Raw genomic sequence first — 20,338 nt, 5'->3', positions numbered from 1 at the left:
TCCTTGGTGCTGGCGCCTACACTCACCTCTGTTCCCTAACTCTACTGGAATTCTGGAATGCTGCTGGTGTCTGCCCCTGCCATTTCTTCATTCCCCATTACTACTTCTCTAGCCTCATTTTCCAGTGCTCCAATCTTCAATCTTGCTCCTCTTTTACCTTTGAATATCTGAAACAACTCTTATAATCTTCTTTGATATTACTAAGTAGTAATACTTTTATCTTTATCTTCTCCCATCCTTTTTGCTTTTTTAGTTGACCTCTGCTGGTTTTTAAAAACTTCCCAACCTTCTGGCTTACCACTTCACTTCTGTACCACATTGTATGCTTTTTCTTTTGCTTTTATGCCATCTTTGACTTTCCTTGTCAGTTGCAGTTGTTGTGTCCTCCTCTTTACTGTTTCCTTTTCCTTGGGGTGAATTTCTGAATTACCCCAGAAACTCCTGTTATTGCTGCTTCACCATCTCCTGTGCTAGGCTCCTCATTCAATCATCTCTGCCCAGTTCTTCCCTCATGTCTTTGTAGTTACCTTTATTCATTTGTAATACAATTCCATCTGATTCCAGCTTCTCCCGCAGGGTGAATTCTATCATATTATGGCCACTGCCCCTCGGGGATTCCTTTACCTTAAGCTCCCTAACTTGTCCACCTCATTGCACATCACTGGATTCAGAATTGCCTGTTTCCCAGTGGGCTGAACCAGAAGCTGCTCCAAACAGTCTCATAGACATTCCACAAATTCCTTTTCTAGAGATTTGCTATCAACCTAATTTTCCTGGTCCTCCTGCATATTCAAGTCCCCCGTGATTATTGTAGTTCAACAGGTATTTTTGGAAGCACTAGCTTTCGGAGCGCCACTCCTTCATCAGATGGCTTTGGAGTTTAAGGTCATGATCTTAACCTCCACAATCACCTGATGAAGGAGCAGCGCTCTGAAAGCTAGTGCTTCCAAATAAACCTGTTGGACTATAACCTGGTGTTGTGTGATTTTTAACTTTATCCAGAGCAATAACGGCACCTCCAAATCATGATTATTGTAATATTACCTTATTTACATGCCTTTTATATTTCGTGATTTATTTTCTTCCCCATGTCCTAACTTCTGCTTGCAGGTCTGTACACAACTCCCACTATTTTTGCCTGTGCGGTCCTTCAACTCTACCTACACAGATTAGAGTGGTGCTGGAAATGCACAGCAGGTCAGGCAGCATCCGAGGAGCAGGAAAATCAACATTTCGGGCAGGAGCTCTTCCTGATCAAGGACTCCTGCCCGAAACATCAATTTTCCTGCTCCTCGGATGCTGCCTGACCTGCTGTGCATTTCCAGCACCACTCTAATCTTGACTCTAATCTCCAGCATCTGCAGTACCCACTTTCGTCTACCCACACAGATTCAATGCTACATCACGGCTTGCTACTGATTTAATTTCATGTGTTAATAGCAAGGCAACCCTTTGCCATAATTTCCATGCAACTGAACCCACCCACTCCTCCCCACCAATGTTTAGTTTAAAGCCCTGTTCACAGCCCTAGTTATGTGATTCACCAAGACAGTGGTCCCAGCGTGATTCAGGTGAAACCCATTACATTGGACCAGCTCTTTCCTTCCCCAGTACTGGTGCCAATGTCCCATGAATTTGAACCGATTTCTCCCACGCCAAACAAAAAGTTGGTGAAACAATAGTCTAGCCTAGAATGTTAATAGGATCCTGAAAAATCTGACCAGATCCTCACACAAGGAAGATTCTATCACCAAGGAAGCAGTTGACTATTAAAGACGTTTAATTGGGCAATTAAATTGGCTAGGCATAGAAACTGCACTGGATGCATTCAATGTATTAGATTTAAACACCATCTGGAAATTTGCTACTATTGAAATGCTGAAGGCACTTAAGATGTTGAAGAAATTAAGTTTAGAATAGTTGACACTCAGATTTCCAGCCTTGGGTGACCTAGAATGAACTAAATTAGTCATTTTGAATGATACTGCGCATGCTAATCTCCATGGTGGATTTTGCATGTACAGCAGGATTTATCATATTAATTATATACTCATTATATTAGCGGAAAGAAATGACAAATGTTGTGCATTAGCCTGGGAACTAAAATAAAAGAAAGTTGTTAAAAGCATTTTAACTGGTACATGTACTGGTAGACATGACTGATATGACAATGTTGTATTTTAATAAAGTCCTACATTGGTCTGTGTGGGAAAAAATGTGCCTTTACAGAATGCTCAATTGTCACAGCACAGTTACCCAAGTCTACTTGACAGAGTGCTGCAGAAAAGATTAATTTCATGAGTACAAAAACAATCTAAGAAAGAAGGGAAATTTCAGAAATAAAATAGGTTGATGCAAGTAATCCAGCCAAGGTATCTTTCTTGTGATGCACCCCAAATAGTCATTGTTAATGTTCCAGATGAAATACGGGTTAGAGTGAAGGTTGAGTGTCAGTCCCTGTAACATATCACTTCAAATGACATCCATGCCTGCTGATTTAAAACCTGTTGAAGCTAATGTTTTCAGTCACAGAATCATACAGATCTACAGCACGAAGATCGGACCCTTCGGCCCATCATATCTGTGCCTGTCACCTAACAGTTCTTATCCTATTTTCCAGCACTTGGCTCATAGTCTTGTCATCCTGTGTCAGGTAGATGAGTCAGAGCATGCAGGTACATCCGGTGAAAAATGGCATAAATGATAGCTGAATTAGGGCACTCACTGGTCTCTGATGCCTCCTTTCATCTTACATTTTAACTTTTGTAACAGTGTCTGGGGATCTATCCAGATCAATCTGCATCATTAATTTAACGTGACTGCCAAAGAAGCTTCTACAACTCATACTGAAATACCTTCCTGTAAAAAAACAACAAGGGCCCTGTTTTCTATTTAAGCTTTTCCTCCCCTAATGTTTTTAAACATTTAAATTACAAATTGGCTTTCTGGTGATTTTGACAGAAATTCTCATTAAAATGTGAACTTTTCAAAATTATACTAAAGATGTTACATCTTGAAAATAATTTTAAGAGTCAGTTAAATTAAGAAAACCTTCTGTGACAAAAAAAAACCTGCCTTGGTTCCATCTCTATTAACACATATTCCCAACCAAAACCTCTTAATTTAATTTTGAACTTTTCAATTTATTTAGGCTTGGGAACAATGTTGGGCCATGTGCTGTCTAAGCAATCCATGAATAAATTGGTGCTCTAACTTAGCGCATGCAGGCAGCTAGGTCAATTTAAATGGCTATGCAAACCACAAGAAATGTTACTCAAAAGCGTTTTTTAGGGAAAGATTCTCATTGGTCTATGTTAATAAGCATTTCCAACACCACCTTTGGATTACTGTTATGATCTCAGATGATGTTACTACTACGCAAGTCAGATCCCAAACATTAACCTACTTGATGGATTATATTTTATTGATCCTTGGATTTAACGAGTAGAATCTCACTGAAACATAAACATGCAATGCTGCAGATCACACTCTAACAAAGAGCAGTGATTTATCAACAAAGGAAATAAAAATAAAATGGAAAAACCCAAACTATGTACTCGAGCTCTATTCTGCTCTGTGGGACTTGGCCAGGACCTGCTGGAGGTGTATGTCAGTATGCTTCGGGCAGGTACCATGAGTGAATCCATGAGAAAAGGCATCATCACCCTTATCTACAAGCGGAAGGAGGAGAGGGAGGAACTCAGAAATTGGAGACCAATCTCACTGTTGAATGAGGATTACAAAATTATGTCAAAGGTAATCGCCAACCGGGTCAGGTCTGCTCTGGGGTCGGTGATTCACCCTGACCAAACCTGTGGTGTACCGGGCAGGAAGATTGCTGAGAGTCTCGCACTCCTCGGGGCTACCATCACCTACATGCAGGACAGAGGGTTGGACACCTGCCTGATCAGCCTGGGCCAGGAGAAAGCCTTTGACAGGATATCACACAGGTATATGAGAGATGTTCTCTCCAAAATGGGCTTTGGGGAGGGAATCTGCAATTGGATCAGACTGCTCTACACCAACATTGTCAGTGCAGTCTCAATCAATGGGTGGGAATCAGATAGCTTCCCAGTCAGATGTGGAGTCAGGCAGGGCTGCCCTCTCTCTCCTGCCTTGTTTGTGTGCTGCATAGAGCCATTTGCCGAGTCCAACAGGAAGGATGCGAGCCTGAGAGGGGCGACTATTCCTGGCAGCGGGGGCCTGCAGGTTAAGGCCTCCCTGTACATGGATGATGTCGCCGTTTTCTGCTCGGATTCACTGTCCGTGTGCAGACTCATGTGCACATGTGACCAGTTCAAACGGGCTTCAGGGGCCAAAGTAAACCAAGGCATGAGCGAGGCCATGCTCTTCAGGAACTGGGCCGACCAATCCTCAATCCCCTTCACCGTCAGGACCAACCACCTGAAGGTGCTGAATGTTTGATTCGGGGGTGGGGGGTGGCTGGGGTGTGCGCCAAGTCGTGGGAAAAAACCTGGTCATCAGGTGTGAGGCACTGTCATTGCTATTATACGTGGCACAGGTCTGGCCTATTCCCAGAACCTGTGCCGCTGCAGTCACCCGGACCATCTTCCAATTTATATAGACATCAAAGGTGGACCGGGTCCAAAGAGACTTGATGTATAAAGATCTGGGCAATGGGGGAAAAAAATACACCCAATGCCACCCTCACTCTGATGGCCACCTTTGTGTGTGGCTGCATCAAGCTGCGTGTGTGGATCCCCGGTACGCAAACACCAAATGTCACTACGTACTGAGGTTCTACCTGTCCCCGGGCTTGGCCTCGCTGCCGCAGAACGCTCCGAGTAGTTGGACTGTTCCGAACCACCTGTCCTTCGTGGAGAAGTTTATGAAGAAAAACACCTTTGACCACAAGTCCATCAGGAGGTGGTCAGCACGTAGTATCCTTGAGACCCTTCGGGAAAAGGAGAAGGTGGATCCTATCGAGCGGTTCCCTGAGCAGACTGTCAAAGCCATTTTGCAGAATGCCTCATCGCCAGAACTTTCCAACAAGCACCAAGACATGGCTTGGCTGGTGGTGAGAAGGGCTCTGCCTGTGAGATCCTTTATGCACGCCCAGACTCTCTCCTGCACCGCATGCTCCCTCGAAGCGGCTGCGGGGGGGGGGGGGGGGGGAAGAGACTGTCACACACGTCCTTCTGGAATGTGCCTACGCAGTAGAAGTCTGGAGAGGAATGCAGTGGTGTTTGTCGAGGTTTGTTCTGAGCAGTTCCATGACTCAGGACTCCGTGCTCTACGGTCTGTTCCCCGGGACACACACCGAGACAAACATCAACTGTGCCTGGAAGATCATCAACTCGGTGAAGGACGCTCTCTGGGCAGTCCGAAACCTGTTGATCTTCCAGCTGAAGGAGTTGACCCCGACTGAGTGTTGCAGACTGGCACATTCCAAGGTCCAGGACTACGTGTTGAGGGACGCACTGAAGCTTGGGGCAGCTGCCGTCAAGGCACGGTGGGGAAAGACCACCGTGTAACATCTGCCTGCCTAAGCACAAGGGTCCGATGCAGTAAGGGGGCTCCACTGAGCCCCCTGCTAAATGTGTGGATAGTAATCGTACAGACCTATATATATGAATGATTACTCTGTCTCTGTATGCCAAGAAATGGAATATTTACCTATGTATGGCATGTCCAGTTGTATAGATCATCAAAATATTTTATGAATAAAGTGTATTTTTGAAATAAAAAAAAGTACTCATCATAAAAATTCAAAGATTTTTTAGACGCACAATAAGAGTAAAACCCATTAATCCCAAAACACTCACAGTCATAAAGTCCTGGTGTTGTACAGCATGGAACAGATCCTTTGGTCCAACTTGTCTATGCTGATATCCTAAATGAATCTAGTCCCATTTGCCAGTATTTAGCTCATACCCCGCTAAACCCTTCCTGTTCATATACCGATCCAGGTGCCTCTTAAATGTTGTAATTGTAACCGCCTCCATCACTTCCTCTGGTAGCTCATTCCATACACACACCACACTGTGTGTGTAAATGTTGCCTCTTAGGTCCCTTATAAATTTATCCCCTCTCATCATAAACTTATACCCTCTAGTTTTGGACTCTCTACCCTGAGAAAAAGACCTTGGTTGTTCACCCTATCCATGTCCTTCATGAATTTATAAACTTCCACCCCTCAGCCTCCAATGTTCAAGGGAAAGTTGCCTTCATAAATTGAAAAGAAGCAAAACAACTTTTGTATTGTACCCAAACAACCCACCTACTACTGCACCCAAAAGAAAAACACTCGTACATTATTCACATTAGAGTCTCTTCACTTAACACCTTGGTAGGTTTAAGTCACTTATGACTTCATTAAGATTATAACTGTGGACAGCCTCTTCCTGGATCTCTACTTACTTCGACACTGTCCTATTCCCCCTAGTCCAGGAACTCCCCACATATGTTCGAGATACCACCCATGTCCTCCACCTCCTCCAATCTTCCGTTTCCTCGGCCCCAAACACCTCATCTTCACCATGGATATCCAAACCCTCTACACCTCCATACGCCATGACCAGGGCCTCCAAGCCCTCCATTTTTTCCAGATGTCCCCAACAGTACCCTTCCACCGCCACTCTCATTTGTTTGGCCGAACTGGTCCTCACCCTTAACAATTTCTCCTTTGAATCCTCCCACTTCCTCCAGACCAAAGGGGTAGCCATGGGCACCTGTATGGGCCCCAGCTATGCCTGTCTCTTTGTTGGCTACGTAGAACAGTTGATCTTCCGTAATTACACCATCACCACTCCCCACCTCTTCTTCCGCTACATTGATGACTGCATTGGCGCCACCTCGTGCTCCCGCGAGGAGGTTGAGCAATTCATCAACTTCACCAACACATTCCACCCAGACCTTAAATTTACCTGGACCATTCTGACACCTCCCTCCCATTCCTGGACCTCTCCACCTCCATTAATGACGACTGACTTGACACTGACATTTTTTACAAACCCACCGACTCCCACAGCTACCTGGATTACACCTCTTCCCACCCTACCTCTTGCAAAAATTCCATCCCGTATTCCCAATTCCTCCACCTCCGCTGTATCTGCTCCCAGGATGACCAGTTCCACCACAGAACACACCAGATGGCCTCCTTCTTTAGAGACCGCAATTTCCCTTCCCACGTGATTAAAGATGCCCTCCAACGCATCTCGTCCACATCCTGCACCTCCGTCCTCAGACCCCACCCCTCCAACCGTAACAAGGACAGAACGCCCCAGTGCTCACCTTCCACCCTACAAACCTTCACATAAACCAAATCATCAGCCGACATTTCCGCCACCTCCAAAAAGACCCCACCACCAGGGATATATTTCCTTCCTCACCCCTTTCCGCCTTCCATAAAGGCCGTTCCCTCCGTGACTACCTGGTCAGGTCCACACCCCACTACAACCCACCCTCCCATCCTGGCACTTTCCCCTGCCACCGCAGGAACTGTAAAACCTGTGCCCACACCTCGTCCCTCACCTCTATCCAAGGCCCTAAAGGAGCCTTCCACATCCATCAAAGTTTTACCTGCACATCCACTAATATCATTTATTGTATCCGTTGCTCCCGATAAGGTCTCCTCTACATTGGGGAGACGGGACGCCTCCTAGCAGAGCGCTTTAGGGAACATCTCCGGGACACCCGCACTAATCAACCACACCGCCCTGTGGCCCAACATTTCAACTCCTCCTCCCACTCTGCCGAGGACATGGAGGTCCTGGGCCTCCTTCACCGCCGCTCCCTCACTACCAGACGCCTGGAGGAAGAATGCCTCATCTTCCACCACAGAACACTTCAACCCCAGGGCTTCAATGTGGACTTCAACAGCTTCCTTATTTCCCCTTCCCCCACCTCACCCTAGTTCCAAACTTCCAGCTCAGCACTGTCCCCATGACTTGTCCGGACTTGTCCTACCTGCCTATCTCCTTTTCCACCTATCCACTCCACCCTCTCCTCCCTGACCTATCACCTTCATCCCCTCCCCCACTCACCCATTGTACTCTATGCTACTTTCTCCCCACCCCCACCCTCCTCTAGCTTATCTCTCCACGCTTCAGGCTCACTGCCTTTATTCCTGATGAAGGGCTTTTGCCGAAATGTCGATTTCGCCTCACCTTGGATGCTGCCTGAACTGCTGTGCTCTTCCAGCACCACTGATCCAGAATCTGGTTTCCAGCATCTGCAGTCATTGTTTTTACCTCTTCCTGGAGCTATCACAGAGCTGCAAGTCAATGTACTCAGTTTTATGTAATCTCTTCTGGGTTTTATCCCTCCACTTCTGGTCTGGGACTAACATTAATCTTGCATTCTAAAGCAACCTGTTCACTATATGTCCTTCCCTTCTCTGGAACAATGGTCTACACAGCCATCCTATTACAAAGATATCATAGGATATCCCCACTTAATGTCATATCTTAAACTACGATGTCTATGGGCATTTCTCTTAAGCTTAAAACAAATACTGGTTCCAGACATTTCTAACACACCTTGAGGCCCCTTTATTTACCTTTATGGATGACAAACAATCTAAAATAAGCAAAACCCATTAGTGGGACACAAACCCATTTTCCCTAATACCATGCTTCAAAAACTATTTTCAAAAAAAGTCACCATGGCTACAGGAATGCTTACAAGCTCATTATTAACTTCAGACACAGAAAAACACACCAGGTGCTAACTCAGAAAACTGAAACCCCAACTCAACCTACATTACCTTCCATTTTCCCTGCTGCTGTGCAGATATCTGAGGTCCATGGATGGCAACAACTTTGAGAACCGAAAGTTAATGTATCCATATGCGAATCATTATGAACATAGCATGCATCTGAGCGTGACAGTGCTGCTCCTTTAACAAGGTTATGCTGTCCTTGGCTGTTTTTTTCAGAGAGGTCGTAGAAGACACAGACTCCGAAAAGCCTGGCATTGAAGTAGTTTAGGGCCAGTTTGATTATTGCTTACAGATACTGCCTCAGGAAACAGGCTTTCAAGTTTTTGAAAGGGGAGTGGCCAGTTCTCCCAGTTCAGTTTTTCTCTGGCTTGGTTTGGCTTTTAGCAGTAAAGTTGAAAAAGCTGCTGGACCCTAAAGAAGCAGGTCCATACTAATCTCTGTCTGACTTCTCTCCTGTAAGACCCAGTGTTTTATTTTACCTTTTGTGTTTATGAGGATTGTTGCAAGTATTTGGAACAGCATCATTAAGTTGGGATGATCTGTTGGGTTTTCAGATAGGTTATGTTATTTGGTATTCTGCTCTCTTTTGTTCCATTCGATAATCTTTTAAATAAATTCTATTTTATTTAAAACTAAATGGGTTGACCAACTGCTTCTCTCCTGGAATATCCACATTGAACCTACTTAAAACAACAAGCAAAGTTAGGGTCTGGGCTACTTTGAGGAGATCTGGCTTGGTCCATAACACAGCTTAGAGAGAACAGTGCTCACAACAATGACATTAAATGTCATATTTTATAATCGTTTACATCACACTACCTTTAATGCTAATGTTGTGCCTCCAGCAGATTTCCCCTGACGTTGCTCAGAGGATTTTGTTTAGAATCTCTACAGCGTGGAAGCAGGGTATTTAGCACATGGAGTCCACTCTAATCCTCTGTGGAACATCCCACCCAGATCCACCCTATCCCTATACCCTTCATTTCCCATGGCTAATCCACCCAGCCTACGCATCCTTGAATAGTATGGGCAATTTAGCATTATCAGTCCACCTTTCCGGCACATCTTTGAATTGTCGGAAGAAACTCAAGCAGACCCAGGGAGAATATGCAAATACCACACAGTTCCCAAGGGCGGAAACAAACACAGGTCCCCAGAACTGTGAGGCAGCAGTACTAACCACTGAGCCACTACACCGCTTCATAGTAATATATTGGCTTGCAATGCTCCATGTAAGATTCAGGCACTAGGGTGGCATGGTGGCTCAGTGGTTAGCACTGCTGCCTCACAGCACCAGGGTCCCAGATTCAATTCCAGCCTCAGGTGACCGTCTGTGTGGAGTTTGCACATTCTCCCTGTGTCTTCGTGGGTTTCCTCTGGGTGCTCCGGTTTCCTCCCACAGTCCAAAGATGTGTAGGTTAGGTGAATTGGCCATGCTAAATTACCCATAGTGTTAGGTACATTAGCCAGAGGGAAATGGGTCAGTTGGGGCTGAAGGGCCTGTTTCCACACTGTAGGGAATCTCATCCAAATATTGTAGCTAATTACAATTTAGCTTGTAAGCGTCAACTGTTTGCAATATACAATTTCCCTATATCAAACATAAACCTCTCATAAATATCAGTGTGGAATGATTGTTCTAGGTTTTTAACAGTGCTAAAAAGAGCCAATTTAAATTGTTGTTCCCTTTCTCAGTTTGGTTTCTTGCATCTCAGTCCTGAAGAGTGCGAGATTGAAAGCTTCAATTTCACGATCCATTTTAGCAATGATTAAGTTCTGTATTACCAAGCAATTATTTCTGTGCTTTTCCCTTACACTAGCTGATCTTCCCTGGCATTGCTCATGGTAAGTGAGAGGATGTAATTATAATGAGAGAAGTGCACGTCTTGATGGACAGCATTCTGTACTTACCAATATGAATCTTTGTCACTTTAATGTTATGTTATTGAATTCTTAATTCAACTGAGCACCAGGTCTGTCAGAGTTTGAGATTAACCACAAAGTGAGGTTAAACTGTAATTATTCTTTAAGATGCAAGTCAAAAGCTCAAATTAAATGTTTAACTTTCCTTTCTCTCTATTGTTGAGGTTATTTATAAGCAAGTCTTTTTCATTGTTGGACATGTAATGACATGACACTGTAATAACAACTGTGGCCAGCGCATTCTGTGGTGAGATGTGAACCTGGACCTTTCTAGCTCAGAGTCAGAACATTATTCTTGTGCCACATGGTTACATTTACTTTTATGTCATATTCTACAGCTATTGGCTTTTCAACTCTGGGGCATTTTTCAGGTACTACACTGTTCACTCAGGCCCCCAAACGGTGGGGAGAAATATTGCACGTCCTCCACCATCTGAAGCTGGTGGCTAAAATTGAAGAGGTCCCCCTGAATTTTGAGGCCTCTGAATCTTTTTGAGATTACTTACAGTGTGGAAACAGGCCCTTTGGCCCAACAAGTCCACACTGACCCGCCGAAGCGCAACCCACCCATACCCCTACATTTACCCCTTACCTAACACTACGGGCAATTTAGCGTGGTCAATTCACCTGACCCGCACATCTTTGGACTGTGGGAGGAAACCGGAGCACCCGGAGGAAACCCACGCAGACACGGGGAGAACGTGCAAACTCCACACAGTCAGTCGCCTGAGTCGGGAATTGAACCTGGGTCTCAGGCGCTGTGAGGCAGCAGTGCTAACCACTGTGCCACCGTGCCGCCCACTATGGGTTTTCTACTGGCAAGGGACTTTCTGTGTCTGCTTCAAATGACTGAAAGTGGTAACAAAGAAATATATACGACATTTGATCAGTGAATCCAAAACAATTTTGCACAAAAAACAAAAGCTGAACCAAAATGTCAAGAAAAGTCTCAGAACATCTTTTGAGTCAAATTTCACAACAGATTTGATATAAATATTGGGCAGTAAAGTGGGGGCTTAGAGTTTGGGATAAGAAGGCACCTGCCTGTGTGGTGTTGAATGAGTGAGTGGAATTTATAATTGACCTACTGTCCTTATTTCTGGGTGGCATAGTGATTCAATGGTTAGCATCCTAGTCCCAGGGATCCAGGTTAGATTCCTACCTTGGGTGACTGTCTGTGTAGAGTTTGCATGTTTCCCTGTGTCTGCATTGATTTCCTTTGGGTGCTCTGGTTGCATTCCACAGTCTAAAGATCTTCAGGTGAGATGGATTTGGGATTACAGGAATAGGGTGAGAAACTGGGTCTGGGTGTGATGCTGTTCGGAGTGGGCCAAATGGCCTCTTTCTGCACTATAGGGATTCTACTATTGTCGTGTGGTCCTGTTCTGCACTCCTCTCAGTAGAATTGCCAACAGCTTTGTGCACTGGAGGGAGCTCAATTAGCACTGAGACAGATCAGGCAGACTTCACTTTGTAACGGTACATTCCCCCAAATGAGAAAATCAAAATACTTTGATTCTTGGAAATAAGACAAAATACTGGAAACAAACCCTCAGCAGGTCAGGCAGCATTTGTGGAAATCGAAAGAACTAATGTTTCAGGCTCACATTTTATCAACTGAGCCAGTGAAAGCTCATTGGCTTCTAACGCTGACTCCATTTCAACCTCCGCAGCTGCTCCCTGACCTGTTGAGTGTTTATTGCCAACATTTTGTTCCTTACAAAGAGAAGCTGCAATAATGTATTGGAAGCTGCTGGAAGTTCACTTTGGGAGACTGAAGCTGAAGGGAGGGTCTGTCGGAAGAAGTATTCCCTGCTTCAGTGGTGCCTCCCGGGAGATCTGCGTGTCCTGGATGGAGACCTGGGATTTTATCATGTTCCTGTGAGGGTGGGAAATCTTCGATGCAGCCCCTCAGAAAGGGAATGGGATTGAGATGGCAAATTTAATTCCACGAGGATGCGGCAGCAATGCAGAAAAAAAAAGCTTGATGATCTCAGTTGGGTCAAGGTGAGAGATTGTTTACAGAGAGATTTTTTTGTAGCACTAATGTTGCACCACTTGGACAAAGTGTGACCAGTTCACTCTCAAAAGATACACAGTTCCCTTTTCTAAAGACCGCACACGCACACGCACACAAATACACTTACCTAAAGTGCAGACAGTTATCACACTCGTTTTCCTTTACCTCACGCACTGCACATGTTTAATGCTGTCATTGAAGCTATATATGGGTCCATGGGGATGTGGGTTGGTATTAAATCAGCATGGTGAGTGGGTGGGGGGAATTGTTGTTAGGATGTTAAGGGTTAAAGAGCCTAACATTTGACAAAGTCACTGGGACCTAGTCCCAAGAACAAAGGAGAACCTTTTAACCTAAGCTGTCTTGGCATTTGAATGGCACAGTGCTGCTTCCAGTCTTCTTCTGTGGGTACCAGACTTGGCTTTGCCCACCCTTAAACGTCTGGTGAGGGGATCCACCTTTCAGGGTCATACTACTGAGGCTGAGGGCAATGAGGCAGGAATTTTCCTGACTTGACTACTCTCCCTGGTGACAAACATCTGGATCCATACTCTCTGCTCCCACATCCTCCACTTGTATCTGCGCAGTTCATTTCTGCAACTTTATGCACACGCAGAGACAGCACGGTCACATCTCCTGTGTGCATCGGCATTTCAGTAAAAAAGCAATCAAGCTCTCAATGCTTTCAAGATGCTAAGAGGGAGGCGTCATATCCAGTGTGAAGGCCTTTACGAGTGGTCAGCTATAATCAAAGGATTGGTTCTTCAAAAACAATGAGAGCTGAATCAACTCAGAATGTGAGAAGGGATGCATTAATTTTCAGCTCCCATGAGTAAAGTTTTTACTGAGAGGGGTATCTCAGAAAGGGAAACCTAGTCATTCAGAAGGCCGGTGACACACTCAACAATCCATTTGGAGATTGTCACCTTTTACAGCATTAGAACACATAACTCATAATGACTGCTTTGGTCTCCTTCATTTAGAGAAGATTGAACAGCCCTTTGACTGTGCAGTAGATGCCGAGTGTGAATTAATCTAGATCAATAGCGCTGTGTTCAATTAGCGCAATGCCATCAAGCTACATTTGTGGTATGACAACCATGTCACAGATCAGGGTTACAACACCTCAGGGTCAAATTTCCAGCAGGCATCATCAAAGCAGTTCAGAACATTAAGGAATTTTAGACGTGCATGAGTTATGGCTAAAACCACTCACATTTCCTTTTACAATGTTATGTACAAGTTCAAGATTCCATTTGTCTGAATCAAGCCCCAAAAGTGTAAAGGAGAGGAGTACCCAAAGACAGTCACCAGCACCTAACAGAATGAGAGAGTGGAGGACGCTATGCTTCATAAAGGCAGAGAGCACACAGGGATACCAGTTTTATAAAGAGTGGGGGAGAGAGAGGGGACAATTCTGTAAATCCGTTTTTTTGGATTAGAATCAGTCTGAACATTGTGGCACAGACAGTCTCACACGGGGCAGCTCGCACTTTCAATACATTATCTGGGCCGACATGACACCAATTGAGAATGTAACTTTTAGAAAACGTTTTGCGATTTACGTATGAAAGAACTGAAACCAACATGATCATTCTAAAAGATGAGAGACTTAACAAACAATCCATGTCCTTTTCAACATATAACTTCAGTTAAATCACACTGTAAACTTCTGCTATAAATACTGTATCTTACAATCTTATACTCCACAACCACCTGATGAAGGAGCAGAGCTCTGAAAGCTAGTGCTTCCAGATAAACCTATTGGACTATAAGCTGGTGTTGTGTGATTTTTAGCTTTGTACACACCAGTCCAACACTGGCATCTCCAAATCATTTTAATGCAGTGACCTAAAATTCTGAGAAGTAAATACCACACAGTATAGAGGTATGTATCTTTCCTGTACCTGTACAGAGTCTCTGAAAGGCTTGGTTCTCTTGCGGGTGCCCCTCTAAACGGCACTGGAAGCGGTGCTGCCAGAACTCCGGGAACCATGGGTTGCGGGTGTTGCTGTCCAACTTCAGCTTCAGGTAGTAGTCATCAAACCAGGTGACCTCAGCGGACTGCAGCTTAATGGTGATCCCTCCCACCGCCTCCTGCTCATAGGCTTCAATCACTTCCTCACGGTCTGCCCAACCATCGCTGCAGCAGGAGAAAGTAAAGACTATGATCAAAACATGTGAGAAAAAAAGTCAGGGCACGAAACACAGAAGACGATATAATATTTATGAATTATTGAGATTTCAAGAAATATTTCTTTCCACAGAGAGAATGCAAGAATATGAAACTCACTACCATAATTAATAGTTATGGTGAAAAGATAACCTGATTTATGGGGATTTTCCAAGAAAACGTTTAGGAGGCATCTTGACAAATACAGGCATAGGCAGGGAATAGAAGGATATCCACCGCATGGAGGCCTTTTAGTTTAGAAAAGGCATCATTTGGTTTAGAAAAGCCAACACCTGAATAGGAAGGGAATAGAGGGATACAGACCCTGTGAGTGAAGATAGTTTTAACATGGAAGGGTAAAATGTGTTGGTGCTGACTTGGAGGCCGAATGACCAGTTCTTGTGCAGTGTGCTTCTTTGTTCTTTATGTGTCAGCACAGGCTTGATGGGCCAAATGGCCTGTTCCTGACCTTTGTTCTTTGTAAATCAGAGACATGCTGAGGAAAACCATTACTCATTTGAAGTCTGCAGTCATGTTGAGCTATTTTAGCTGCAAATTTAATGTTAAACTGATACCTTCCCAATACAATACCAATTGAATCTACAGTTTAGAGGAATAAAATTTTAAAACTCATCAATCAATCCCTTTCCCATTCACTGAATTAATGCCTTTGTAAACTCATCAACTACTGGAGGCTAAAAATGTTACAAAAACAGAGCCTACTTTATCTCTTCACTAATCTTCCACTTGTACTGAGTTCCTAAGTTAATACTTCATCTTAAAATACTCTTTCCTTAACTCACGCGATGCTCCCAAAGTTTGCAGAAGCATGTCTACTTTTGTACTCATGCTAAAGTTACAACTGTTAAATCAACTTCCTGCTACAGTGATTAATATCCCTTCAATCTAAGTTGACCGACAGATAACTGTAGAGAGTGTGCTGCTGGAAAAACAGAGCAGGTCAAGCAGCATCTGAGGTGCAGGAGAGTCAACGTTTCGAGCAAAAGCCCTTATCGGGAATTCCTGATGTAGGGCTTTTGTCCAAAATGTTGACTCGCCTGCTCCTCAGATGCTGACTGACCTGCTCTGCTTTCCCAGCAGCACACTCTCAACTCTAATCTCCAGCATCTGCAGTCCTCACTTTCACCTGACGGATAACTAGTATTGCCAGATAGTTTTAAATAACTAGGCATCTTAATTAGCTTGCAGTTTTCCAGTTCTAAGTCAGAGTCTGATTGCTAATCTAAATTATAACTTGAGAAAAAACTTATCAGAAAATTTTCCACCTGCACCAAAATTCCAAGTTAACATCTGTACCTTGAAACACTTTTTGTGGTCGCAAAACCAGTCTATTTTTATGGAGAGCTGGTGACTCACACCCAAAGAGATAATTGGATTCATGAAAGGGGTAGGACAATCAGCATAGGTTGGTTGAGTTGAATAGGCAAAAGTGAGGACTGCAGATGCTGAAAACCAGAGTTTAGATTAGAGTGGTGCTGGAAAAGCACAGCAGGTCAGGCAGCATCTGAGGAGCAGGAAAATCAACGTTTCGGGCAAAAGTTGAATAGCCTTTTTCTGTGCTGTAAATTCTATATAATTCAGTTCACCTTTAGTAAGCTTCACTCCATTCAGTTTCCAAATGCATTATTTAAGTTGTTTTTATGAGAAAATAATACAAATTACTGCCATAGCTGGCATTTATTTAGTGCCCTTGATGTAGCCTGTCTGCCAATCTCCATGGAAGGGCTATGCTGAGTTGTGGGAAAGCTATACTCCATATAGGGCTGATTCTTGCTTGCATAGATTTGCAGAGCCTATTTCTTTGGAGGGGTTGGGGTGTTAATTAGTGCAATTCCCTGTTCTTTGTGACATGGGAGCAGAGCCTTGCTGGGGTGGGTGGTAAGTAAGTGAAGTTGAGTCAGCTATAGAACACTTTTGTTTACCTGTGTGAATAAAAACTGAGACATCTGGCTGCTAACACCTTTGAGTATGCCAGAATGTTTTGCATGAAAGTCAATACTTGCAACGCACCAAACCCCTTTATGTCGCAAGCTGCATAACTTGCTTAATCACAAAGAGAATTCACTTTATTACAATCAATACCAATACAACCTCTACATCGTTTACCATGTTGGAGTATCTCTCACAGACCCATTAGTGTTTACATTCATATGTCACCCAAAAGCAGCACAATAATTCACAGTTAAAATAGACAGGCTAAACATAAACAGATCCACTTCACACTCTAAACTCGATTGACTAAAACTCAATATGTTGTGTTTCACACGATGTCTGTGATTTCCGCTGCAGTTTGGTATTACCAGTGCCTTTAAGCTCTTTGTAGGAGATTATTTCCAATCAGTCTACACTCCAACTGTTGCCATTTTTTTCCATTCAAGAATATCAATGAATGCAGAGCATACATATATAAAAATGAGTGTTTCCTTTGGTGTCAGCTAAGGCACAGTGGTAAGATTCACACTACTCAGTCAGTTGGCTGTGGGTTCGAATCCCACTCCAGTGAGTACTTTACACAGACATATAGGGCTGGAGGTTTGCTCCCAAGGCAGTAAATTTCATTGAAATGTGACAGATTGCTACCACAACATCAGGAGAAAGTGTCCCTCTTGAGCTGATTTTGGGGCTGGGGAAGGGGAGGGGTGTGTGTGTGTGTGTGTGTGTGTGTGTGTGTGTGTGTGTGTGTGTGTGTGTGTGTGTGTGTGTGTGTGTGTGTGTGTGTGTGTGTGTGTGTTGAAGTCAAGTACTCTGCCCCAAATGTCGATCGGAGGCAGTCACAAGGGATTTAGAATGCCAAGGCAGGTTGTTTGTATAACATTTATCTGTTCTCCAGGACTTAATCCACCTGTTTTCTTAAAATTTAGGCCTTCTAGCCCTCACTCCTCATCAACTCCCAAACCCGCTACCTGTGCCAAGTCATGGTAAACCTCCAGCTCCCTTATGCCTCCTTATAATTCCATGGCAACTTAATGCCAATTCACATCAACCCAATCTCTCACCAAGTACCCTTTGTCCTTACGTGTTCCATGTCAATTCACCCAGCGACAGCTAAAGCTAGAGCTCACTCGAAAACTAAAGACATGAAGATCAAAATAAGACAGAAAAGGACTTAAGACAAATGTAGGTTTTGTGCATAAATACACCTCATACCAAGGCATTATCATTACTAAATCCATCAGGATAAACTAGGGATTTAGTTACATGAACAGTTTAGATGCTGCCAGTTCTATGGCAAATGACATCTGCCTCTTGAAAACCATTTTAAAATGTACAAGCCAGGCGTGCGATGGAATATCCCCACTTGCCTGGATGAATGCAGCTCCAAAACACTCAAGAAGCTCATCTCCACCCAGAATAATGCAACCAACATCTCATCCAACATCTTAAGTATTCACTCCACCATTGTGCATTATGTATGTGTACTAGCTACACAAATCTCTTTGACAGCATCTCTCAAATCTGTATTTTTTACTATTGAGTAGGTGAAAAGCAGGAGGTGGGTGGGAACACCCACATTTTCAATGTCTGTTGAAGATGTACAGAAATACATTGTTGATCCTTCATTGTTGTTAGGTTAAAATCCTGAAACCTGCTACATAAAAGCAGTAAGAGAGCACATTCACCACATTGACAAAGAGGCTTAATTAAGTGGTTCATGATCACCTTTGTAAGGGCAGTTAGAGGTGCCAAAATGCTACCTTTGACAGCCATATCTTATGAATAAATAAAAAATAGTGAAACAAGCTAAATATTAAAAGTACGGAGCAGATTGTTAAAAAAAAGGTTAAGAATAGCACAGTGTACTTAAATACACCTCATATCAAGGCATTATTGTTGCTAAATCCATCAGCATAGACTAGGGATTTAGTTACATGAACAGTTTAGATGCTGCCGGTTCTATGGCAAATGACACCTGCCTCTTGAAAACTATGTAAAATGTACAAGTCAGGATTGCGATGGAATATTTCCCACCTTGCCTGGATGAGGGTAGATTAGAGGCCTACATAAACATTAACTCAAAATTACTTGAGAAACATAAACAGTTAAAATGGAAGTCAAAGGAACCAAAGTGGAAGATATTCTGGTGGAGTTGGAACACATGGTTGAACATGTCAGTGAATACCTTGCATTTGTCTGTGTTAAAGAAGAGGATGTTGTCAATGTAGCAATTAAGGAGGAGGCAGCAGATTAATCGGATCAGATAAAATTAAAGAGGAAATTGCTGGCACCCCCTTCGAGAATAGAATCTAATTCAATTTCAATTGTTTTCTTATTCTTCCTTTGTTTTCCTCACTTGTTCTTAAATCAAGCATCTTTTCTTCTAAGAATTTCTGATCTGACTCCAATTCACTCTATTTCCTTCTCAATTACTCATTCGTTTCTTTCTGAATCATTGAATCACAACCCTTCACCCAGCTCTGAGATACTCTGTTACCCCAACCATACCCTTATGATCAGGACAAAGTGAGGACTGCAGATGCTGGAGATCAGAGTCAAAAAGTGTGGTACTGGAAAAGCACAGCCGGTCAGGCAGCATCCGAGGAGCAGGAGAATCGACATTTCAAGCTGTTCATCAGGAAGATCCCCTTATGAATTCACCCTTAGGATTTCACATCATGGAGTAGAGTCGTGCGGAACCTTTAGTCCAATCTGGCATGGCTGACCATGTTCCCAAACTAAACCTGCCAGCATTTGGCCCATATTCATCCAAACCTTTCCTATTCATGAACTTATCCAAATATCTTTAAATGTTGTACCTATAACTACATCCCACTTTCTCTAGCAGTTCATTCCACATATGAATCACTCTTTGTGTGAAAAAGTTGCCCCTCGTGTTTTTTAAAAATCTTTCTCCTCTCACCGTATAAATATGCCCCCCAGTTTTGAACTCCCCCACCTTAGGGAAAAGACCCTTGTCATTCACCTAATCCATGCCCCTCATAGAGTAATAGAGATGTACAGCATGGAAACAGACCCTTCGGTCCAACCCGTCCATGCCAACCAGATATCCCAACCCAATCTAGTCCCACCTGCCAGCACCCGGCCCATATCCCTGCAAACCCTTCCTATTCATTTACCCATCCAGATGCCTCTTAAATGTTGCAATTGTACCAGCTTCCACCACTTCCTCTGGCAGCTCATTCCATACACGCACCACCACCCTCTGTGTGAAAAAGTTGCCCTGTAGGTCTCTTTTATATCTTTCCTCTCTCACCCTAAACCTATGCCCCTGTAGTTCTGGACTCCCTGACCCCAGGGAAAAGACTATAAACCTCAATAAGGTCAGATCTCAGCCTCCTACACTCACCTGAAGGATGAGGGAAGTAGTCTTAACAATGGGAGATGCTGCAAGGTGCCCGACTCAAGCAGAGTCAGCTATGAATTACAGACAGAACATGGTTCGGGCTTTCTAGGTTCCTGAAACTTCGACAGATGTAAAGCAGTTTTGTGTCCTACATAACAATACAACTGATCTTCAAGGATAAAATGGGTCAGAGCAGTGAGAACATATCTATATAAC

The 20,338-nt window shown here is 43.7% G+C and overlaps 1 protein-coding gene across 1 annotated transcript in view; it reads right to left on the bottom strand.

The window, feature by feature from the left end:
• The window catches only part of LOC132819582 (metabotropic glutamate receptor 1-like), a 313,439-nt gene that overhangs the window by 77,985 nt on the left and 215,116 nt on the right, over positions 1-20,338 (bottom strand). The window contains exon 5 of the mRNA XM_060831152.1: positions 14,534-14,769. Coding sequence (XP_060687135.1) covers positions 14,534-14,769 — 236 coding nt within the window. The remainder of the gene's footprint in view (positions 1-14,533; positions 14,770-20,338) is intronic.

The sequence above is a fragment of the Hemiscyllium ocellatum genome, chromosome 10, assembly GCF_020745735.1.
Source record: "Hemiscyllium ocellatum isolate sHemOce1 chromosome 10, sHemOce1.pat.X.cur, whole genome shotgun sequence".
Classification (NCBI taxonomy): Eukaryota; Metazoa; Chordata; class Chondrichthyes; order Orectolobiformes; family Hemiscylliidae; genus Hemiscyllium; species Hemiscyllium ocellatum.
The sequence above is the reverse complement of the archived record's forward strand: the minus strand, read 5'-3'. Positions and strand labels throughout refer to the sequence as shown.